Below are 10,000 nucleotides of genomic sequence, written 5' to 3'. Positions count from 1 at the left end.
TCTTCTATTTATGCTTGAGTTATAGGCAAAACTGCCCCTGGTGAAATAGCCTGCTTTGGGATCGATCAAAGTATTTTCTCACTCAATTAATTTAATGGCTCCCGAAACAGGATCGAATTTTAATGTTCTCCCCTCTCAGCTCATATTTTTTAATTTATCTTCCTCCGTTTCACAGAGGGGGATTGTAGACTTCAGTAGGAAAGTGTCTCCGTAGCTGAATAGATGTTGGCGCGAGAGAAGAGTATAGACTACAGGAGAAACGTGATTCCGTAGCCTAATAAATGTTGGCGGGGTCGCTCTTCCACTTCAGCGGATGTTAGGGTCCCATTTGAGCGTGCTCTTCGCTATGCGATTCTGTTCCACATAGAACCGCACTGAGTAACCATGTAAAAGGAGGCAGAACTGAAGAGCTGTTGACCTGTCGACCTGTCCGGGGCTGCTGCTGTCAGCCAAATGGAGGGTGAGATGGAGCCGTCTCCGACCTCCACAGCTTGACTCGGCTTGTCTCTCTCCTCCTGTTAGGGCCCAATTAAGAGTGTTCCATGAGGGTCATCACTTCCTTCACTCAGGCTGAACCATGTCCAGACACAGGAGCTCATACCACTTTCTTGGGCTGAACCATGTCCAGATACAGGAGCTCATCCCACGGTTTTGGACTGAACCATGTCCAGATACAGGAGCTCATCCCACGGTTTTGGACTGAACCATGTCCAGACACAGGAGCTCATCCCACGGTTTTGGACTGAACCATGTCCAGATACAGGAGCTCATCCCACGGTTTTGGACTGAACCATGTCCAGACACAGGAGCTCATCCCACGGTCTTGGGCTGAACCATGTCCAGACACAGGAGCTCATCCCACGGTTTTGGACTGAACCATGTCCAGACACAGGAGCACATACCACGTTCTTGGGCTGAACCATGTCCAGACGTTGGAGCTCATACCACTGTCTTGGGCTGAACCATGTTGAGATACAGGAGCACATCCCACGGTTTTGGACTCTGTTCCTCTATCTTTATTTTTTTTCCGTTGCTATTATCAGCCATGTCTTGGTAGTTTCAAGAGAAAATACCTTGTTATTCATATATTTATCTGCATATCAATAGTATTTGTTTTTCTACATGTGACGCATATACAGTATAAGACATTTGGGACATTTAAGGTGTTTTTACACAGTGCTTTAGAACAACACGCTAAGGTGAGGCCAGCTAAAGACGTGATGATTCGATTTCAAAATGAGTCACATTGTTTCATCGCCGTCTCCGAGGAGCAGATGCTGATTTCACAGTCTCACACGCTTGCCTTAGAAATTTTCATTTGTATTCTGAAATCTTCCCACACTAATCAGTAAATGTTTCCCTCTGTCTCTTTTAACCAAGTCGAGCATCACTCTGATTCATTGGGCAACCCCCCGATGACTTGCTTCTGTATAATTGGGCAGCTCTTCTCGAAATGGCAACTCAGCTTCTCCTCAGAATTGCATTTCCTGGCCCCTCGCCTGGATGCAAGCAATTATTTGTTTCAAAGCGCGTTGCGCAACTGAGACCTGGGCTTACTTCAGCGAGTGGCCACTTGAAAGCTTGAAAAGGACAAAGCTGAACAAGGAAGCTGACCGCTATGTTATCCGGCTTGCGTTCAGCGTATTCCATCATAATAAAGAAGATAATTATTTGACTCTGTAGCAACATGAATCAAAAGAGGTTCAAAGAGAAGCACACTTCACGTGTATCAGTAATGTGATGCAAATTTGTTTTCCTCCGACGAGAAATGGTTAGGGCCTAAAAAAGTACGGATTTAATCATTTTCATTTCATATCCCAGCTGCGAAAACACAAGGGATCCAAAGCATTAGGAACACGAATATTTAAATACGATTATTGAGCCTCGAATTCAACCTGAGGTAACCTGATGAGAAAATGTGAAGCAGCGCTGGGCAGCCAACCCCCAGCGCTCATAAGTATGGAAAACAGATTGGACATGCCTGAGAAAGCGCCGGAAACTGCATGCGACAAACACAGAAAACTTTGTTGGGATTAAGAATATGCAATGTCATACTGTTTGACTTCATTTCTGAGTGTGTGTGTGTGACTGAGTGTGTGTGCATTTATGCCCACGCTCAGTTTATGTATGTATGTGCGCATAAATACAGTACATACTGTATATGTCTTCAGGTTATGCCTTTGTATGTGTGTGTGTGTGTGTGTGTGTGTGTGTGTGTGTATTTGTATGGGTAAGCTAGTATCCTGCATGTCCTTATCCATATATACCATACATTATCATATCCATGGATGTCATATGTCTGTCAATACAAGCCCGAGCCATGTTTTGCGGGCCCTCATACCGCAGTGAATAGTGAGTGTTATAGTGTGATTCCATTGAAATAGAGGAGAGGTGTTGTTTGAGTGAGTCATATTTTAATGGTCGTATCAAACAAAACACAGGCACACACACACACACACATGCTCGCACAAACATGCGCACACACGCACACACAAACAGAGAGAGAGAGAGAGAGAGAGAGAGAGAGAGAAAGAGTTGGCTCCCTTTGATGATGAGATGATGAATGAAGTGGTGTCATTGAGAGTGGAGACGGTGTGCTATTACGGCCAATTAAGCAGTGACTAATATCACCGTTGCATCTTAGCAACAAACAAACACCCCCAACTGGCCTTGGAAATGACTCTGTCTAAAACAGGAAATGAACAATCGGAGGTGTGAATTACACTGTAGGCTGTTAATATGTAGATATGTGTGTGCATCGTCATGCATTTGAAGTGGGAATGCTGGTTGGGGCATTAGCATTTAAATGTTTTATTCAGGAGTTCATTAACGGCCACACACACACAAACATACACACACACACACACACACACACAGACATAGTACACACACACACCCACACTCACACACACACACAGACATACACACACACACACACACACACACTCTCACACACACACACAGACAAACACACACACACACACACACACGCACACACGCACACACGCACACACACACATACACACACACACACTCACACACACACACACACACACAGACATACACACACACACACACACAAACGCACACACACACACACACACACTCACACACACACACACACAAACACATTCAGACATATAATCACACGCACGCATGCACGCAGGCACGCACGCACGCATGCACGCACTCACGCACACACGCACGCACACACACACACACACACACACATGCTTAAACTTAAACCTGACACTTTCTCCACTATAGCAGATGTACCCATTATTCTAATAGTACTTACGCCTGCAGTAGAATCCATCGTATCTGGATGGAACATTTAAGAGCAATTAAACTGCAGTAAACAGCCATGCTGGAGGTACAGCTGCCTTAGTGTTGCATTACGTAATTTGCAGCTCTGCTGTGTCCATATGCCGTGGTCCTGGCCGACGTAGGACTCGTGTAGTTCAGATCCGATGGAATAGAGCACATAAGTGGTTCTGAAGGAACTCTGCATGGCAGAACAACACAACAACGGTCAAGGCGAACGCATCACTTCCCCAGTACATCACAACAATGCAAAGCTTTCACTCTGCCCCTTAACCTCCTCTGTGCAGCTGCTGAATATCAGTACCAGAACCAGTGGGTGAAGGTTGGTACCAGAACCAGTGGGTGGAGGTTGGTACCAGAACCTGTGGGTGGAGGTTGGTACCAGAACCAGTGGGTGGAGGTTGGTACCAGTACCAGTGGGTGGATGTTAGCACCAGAACCAGTGGGTGGATGTTGGTACCAGTACCTACAGTACACTGAGAGTGCACTCAACAGAATCAACTGTGGGGGAGTACAGTAATCATGCTGCCTTGGTGATGCTGTCACTCACAGGTGATTAAATCCAGGGCCGGGGGGCTTTAGAAAAGGATAATATTGCCCTTAAGGCAAACCTGTCATAACCTGCTTTTCGTCCCCCCCACTGTATCCAGTGCGTGGTATTATAACCTGCTGTTCGTCCACCCCACTGTATCCAGTGTATGATGTCATAACCTGCTGTTCGTCTCCCCACTGTATCCAGTGCGTGGTGTCATAACCTGCTGTTCGTCCCCCCACTGTATCCAGTGTATGATGTCATAACCTGCTGTTCGTCCCCCCACTGTATCCAGTGCATGATGTCATAACCTGCTGTTGGTCCCTCCACTGTATTTAGTGCATGCTCAGAGTGAGTATTGATCCTGGGGGATTTCGATCAGCACCACCAGGCTTAATCTCTGCTTGGCACGGATTCATGCAGACTATCCTCACTAACGTGCTCAGCAACACGCACACAACTGTACGCACCTGTTCACATGTCTGTTTGAGTGTTGCTTTCTGGCTGCCAGATTGCCCCGTGTCGGTGCTTAGGCTCTCTATAGCTGTCAGGCGTTATCATGTCTAGAGGGTGAGTGTAAATACAGTTTGTGTATTAATGACATACTATGTGTTGACACACAAACTAAGTCATATGGTGTATATATGCTAATATACATCTGGCTACGTCCCACTGGTTTTCTGTAACTCACACCTGTCCTGTATTGAATTGTGTATGTTTTATGACATATGGCATGTGTGTATGCCATGGAAGCCTGTACCGATGAGATCTGACTCTGCAGTAGGGTGGGCCCATACCATGCAATGTTTTCTGGAAGAATTGTCTCAACATGTGTATGTTATGCTATCTGTATATTCTACATGGGACTTGTAGACTCAGAAACACCAATCCCTGTATAGTACGATGTATATCTTCTGAATTCTGTAGTCTCAGTCAGGGCTTTGCTGCAAAAGAGCCCTGTGCTCAGTCAATTCTCCCTGAATAAACAATGATGATGTCTATCAAATGATGTATACTATGTGGATGTATGTGGTACCTGAAGCTGGTTGTGTGTATTTCTGAAACAACTGTCTCTGTGTGTCACGGTGTGCGTCCTGTATGTAAATGAAGATGGCTGCAGGAAGCCCAGAAAGCCGTAGCCATGTCTTACAATCAGCCCCTAAGCCCTGCGGCTCCGGATGACCTTTAGTAGCTGTGAACAGTGACTGATGACTAAGAGCCTTAATTGGGCCTCTTTTTTCTCCCACTCCCTGTCTCTCACGGTCCTTTTTCCTTACGTGAAATTGAAGAGATCATTTAGATGATGATGAGCCCCCATCTTCCCCATTTGTTCATGAAATAAACCCCCCTAATGACTGCATATAATTGTAATTATGCTCAGGCAGATAGGAGCACTTTCAGTGGGATGTTTTTTATCTCAGGCTGCCTCCCCTAATTGCAGTCACGTCTGGGCCAAATCCGGGCCAGATCTGTTCCGGTTCAGGTCCATATTTCGCCTGCGCTCTGGGCCCAAGTCTCACTGATAATAAAGGTGCCTCTTCTCTTCTTCTGTCTGTTTCAGGGATCTGTTAGACCGAGACACATTCTCCAAGTCAGACCCAAGTAAGTAATGGTGTAAGTACCTGCACTGCATTCGGTCCTGGACCACACACCAATGTCCTTAAGCCTTGCTATTGCACCCTGACTCATATGCTTTTGACAGATTGTTCCCTGTCCCGACAAAATGTTATGAACATCGTAAAAGTTTGAGAGGTATTTTGTATTCATACGGACGGGCACAAAGAGACGGGAGTCATGAGCTGACTACACAATTTGAAGTATTCCTCCTGTGATAGCGTTTGTCTGCTGCCTACTGTCACCCTTCGTATAAATTATTTTATTCTCGGCTCTGTTAGCTGTGTGCACAGTTTCAATGTCCTGATCCGGCCAGGATGTGGCTCTGATACGGCGGAACACCATCGGATCAAAGCTGGATTCGTTCCAGCGCCTACTGCATTCTGGGAACTTTTGTTCTGCTCAGAAAAAAGTACACCTGCTATTTCCGTTAACGCTGCGCTTTCTTACACTCGCCTTAACCACCATGTCACATTAGCATAGAGGCGTGACAGCTTCTCATCAATATCACCCGCAAAGTGCCATAATGTATGCAAGGCTCATACCGACAGCCTTTGGAATACAAATGGTCTCTTCTTGGAATGATCCAGGTGGAAGCTCGGGATCTCCCAGGTTACCCAGAGAAGAGGGTGATGGTTAATGCCATGAAAGCCTGTACCGATGAGAGCTGACTGTGCACTACGGCGGGCCCATACCTACAATTTTCTCTGGAAGAATTGACTCGACCTCTTCCATCCTGTCAGATTTTGTACCCATTGTCGATCATCTCCTCTGTAAAGTGATGTGAAGCTGAAAAGAAATTGAAAGTTAAGAGTTGCTATTATAGTGTGGAGCGGAATTTTTTGATTTTTTTTTCGAAAATGATAGCTCATGCTGGGTTTCGCCTTGAGGTGTCGACCAAGATATGGTCCCAAAACAAGACACTCCTCTTCAGAGCTATCCTCTTCTCTGTTCTTCCTCTCAAAGCCCGGTGAGCTGCCTGTACGTAAGAGCCATGAAGGAGCTCCGTAAGAGCTTAAACCCCTTCAGGGAGCGAGGAGATATCAATCTGTCCGACCTAATGTTAGCCTTGTGCTTTAAATGCTCCGTGACAGAACAGGAGTGGCCAACTAGGGTAATATCTAGGGTCCGTGCAAGTGCTATTGTTAGCTGTGGCACCTCCTGGAGAAAGACGCATTTCCAAATATTCCTATCTAAAAGGGCATGTTTGAAGTGGGAACTGCCAACCTGGCCTTGCAGCTACTCAAGCACACGGAGTCCCTTTCCCAGTGTCTGACACAAACTCAGCCTAATCAATACACACTAAAAACGAGAAAGAACAGATGGTGGACACCGTGGCAGGTGTGTGTGTGTGTGTGTGTGTGTGTGTGTGTGTGTGTGTGTGTGTGTGTGTGTGTGTGTGTGTGTGTGCGTGCGTGTGTGTGTGTGGCAGCACACCTGTGTGGACCGTGACAGCGCTATCACGGCTCTTCCTGACATCAACCTTAATGAAAGCCTGTTTTCCCTACAGCAGCTAAAAGGAGAAAAAAAATCTAGATGTCTTGAGACCTTTCAGAGAAATGTGAAACAGCTCTCTGGCATTTGCTCAGAGCGTACAGTAGTGCAATGAAATGCCAGACCGTTGGCAGAAGTCCTATGCTATACAACATTAATCCTGCAAATTAGTGTTATATGTTCAATGCTAGTTGGTGTATGCATCGTTGTAGCATTAGTTCTGCATGGTCGGGATCAGCAAGTACATTAGCTAATGGTCTTTCTGATGTTCTCTCTCTCTCCCTCGTTCTTGCTTTTGCCACTCTTTATCTCTCTCCCTCTCTCTCTCTCTCTCTCTCTCTCGTTCTTGCTTTTGCCAATCTATATCTCTCTCTCCCTCGTTCTTGCCACTCCATATCTCTCTCTCCCTCTCTCTCCCTTTCTCTCTCACGTTTTTGCTACTCTATATCTCTCTCTCCCTCTCTCTCCGCTCTCTCCCTCGTTTTTGCCACTCTATATCTCCATCTCTCTGCTTCTCTTCGATCTCCTCTTCTCCGTGTTCTGGTTCTCCACTCCCCGTCTTGTTTATTTGCTCTCACTTTCCCTCTTCACCTTCTATTTCTTACTTTTCATTCGCTTTCTTTCTTCTCTCTCCCACTCTCTCTTTTCTTTTCTCCTCTATCCCTCCCTCCCTTGTTCTTTTTCTCCCTCTCCCCCTACAGTGTGTGTCCTTTACACGCAGGGCGTGGAGTGCAAGCAGTGGAGGGAGGTAAGTCTGCCAACCGTATTAGATCCCTGCAATCTGCACGGGCTGAAACCGCTCATTTTCCCCAATCAACGCGCACGCAGGACTGTTGCTTTTCTTCCTCCCGTCCTCCCCTCTCTCTATCCCTCCATCTCTCCCTCTCTCAGCACACCTCCTCAGGTAAAGTCTTCAGGTGACACTTGGCAGTGATTGGCTTTGTCTCGAATGCATATTCATGCTTTTGGCGCTGAGCCACCGTCTTAGCGCAGACTGATTGGCTGTTGAGATGATTGTACACAAAATTGTCAGAGATTAGTATGAAGGTCAGCCTTGGTCTGGCAGCTGATGAATTTTAAACAGAGCCTGGCATCATTAAAGGGGAGGGGTTTTGAGCGGGTGCCATGCGAGGAAGGTAGGTACCCTGGAATTAGACCTGGCAGGTGGTGACCAGGAAGGTGGAGAGAAAAGAGCCTCTCGCTGTTGGGGTCTGAATTGAACGTGGATTAAACATGGTTTTCTGAGCAGACTTTTCAATTGATTTACAGAAATAAGCTTCCTGTGCACTTCTCTGTGCATACTCCCACTGCATTTCTTTCTTTCTTTCTTTCTTTCTTTCTTTCTTTCTTTCTTTCTTTCTTCCTTTCTCTCCTGCTTTCTTTCCATCTTCTCTTCCATTCTTTCTGATTATCCAATTCTTCCTCACTCTGCTCCCTTTCACTCTTCTCTTTTCACTCATTCTTTTCTGTCTTCTCTCTCTCTCTCTCTCTCTCCCTCTCTCTCTCCCCCTCTCTCTCTCTCTCTCTCCCTCTCTCGCTCCCTCTCTCTCTCTCCCTCTCTCTCTATGTCTGTGTTATACCCACTAGCAGTCAATCCACTGACACGGCGTGAGAGTGATCAGCACCCAGTGGAGGTGTGTAGCTGTGTAAGTCTGCTCAGTGGAGCGGGTGCCTTCTCTTGTTTGGCACCCAGACAGATGGGCTCGTAAAAGAAACAGTCAAGCTGTGAGGGATTGATAAGATCCCCTCTACCGCTCCTCAGAGAGCTGTTCTCTTGGTATGGTCAGCAAACCGCAATCCCCCCCCCTCCCCCCCCCACACACACACACACGTACGTACAAACACACACACACACTCACACACACACACTTGACTTACACACACACACACACACACACACACACATACACACACGCACACACGCACTTACACACACATACACACACACACACACACAAACATCCTCTCCTCTGTTGCTTTGCGGGCGTTCTTAATCTTGGCTCCCATAAAAAAGACAAACTGCACTACATTTATCTTGTCACCCCATAGAATGTATTCTATTATACTGAAACGGTGAAAATCAATAACTCTATTAATTCTGATTTGGGTGAAAATCAATGACTCTATTAATCCTGATTTGGGCACTGCGTTACGGTGGCTCTGGGAAGTCCACCACATAAACACAACCGGTCTTGTCAGAGTTTCAACTGTAGTGTTGTGAGCTTGTTAAAATGTGCAGAAGCAGTCTTTTTTTTCATTATGCTCTCATTTTTCATAAATATCATTAACTCGGTTAAAGCATTGTGTTGATTTGCAGCATTAGATGATAAATCAAATGTTTTAGAGTAGATGAAACCTTACTCTCCAACCTGACTCGGTTATAAAGAGCATTTCACAACATATGCACCAGCAGAGAGGAAAGAACTGAAGCAACTTTCTGAAGGACCCCAACTGAGTTGTATTAATGAGGGACAAATTCAGTGACAGCAACGACAAATGAGTGACAAATGAGTGACAAATGAGTGACAAATGAGCGACAAATGAGTGACAAATTCACTGACAGTTATTTTAAGGGAAGGAAGGGAGGAGAGGGTTATGTGAGTCACCGTAACTTAGACAGTTTCTTTTAAAAGTAAGATATTCTTCACTTTATTTGAAATATTTGTAAGTTTGTCTTAAATATACCTTGTCTAGTAATTACATCAAGTCCATGTACACTATTCAATTCAATTCAGATGTAATTTTATAGATTAAGAGATCTAAATAATGGTGTCAAATTTGGCTGGTTGCTGTACACTGATCAGTGTGAAGTACCTCCTCCATCTGAAGCCTTAAGCACTGCTTTTATTAGACTTAAAATTGGGTATTGATGGTATTTAATTTTAAACCATATATTGGAAGACTCAGGCGTGGATTTGTCAGTCATGTTTCAGGTTTTAAGCTTGTACAATGATGGCCATCATTGTGAGACAGAGCTTGAGCTCCAATCACCCAGAGCTTCGCCTCAAGACAATCTGCCTGTCTCTAAAAGGACAG

The 10,000-nt window shown here is 45.5% G+C and overlaps 1 protein-coding gene across 1 annotated transcript in view; it reads left to right on the top strand.

Moving 5' to 3' along the window:
- LOC308380195 (copine-5-like) overlaps positions 1-10,000 on the top strand; it is a gene marked incomplete at both ends in the record, with an annotated part of 112,225 nt that overhangs the window by 16,946 nt on the left and 85,279 nt on the right. Inside the window, 2 exons of the mRNA XM_080857469.1 lie at positions 5,418-5,458; positions 7,666-7,712. Of these exons, the coding sequence (XP_080713595.1) occupies positions 5,418-5,458; positions 7,666-7,712 (88 nt within the window). The remainder of the gene's footprint in view (positions 1-5,417; positions 5,459-7,665; positions 7,713-10,000) is intronic.

Source organism: Sprattus sprattus (assembly GCF_963457725.1).
Source record: "Sprattus sprattus genome assembly, chromosome: 2".
Lineage (NCBI taxonomy): Eukaryota > Metazoa > Chordata > Actinopteri > Clupeiformes > Clupeidae > Sprattus > Sprattus sprattus.
The sequence above is the reverse complement of the archived record's forward strand: the minus strand, read 5'-3'. Positions and strand labels throughout refer to the sequence as shown.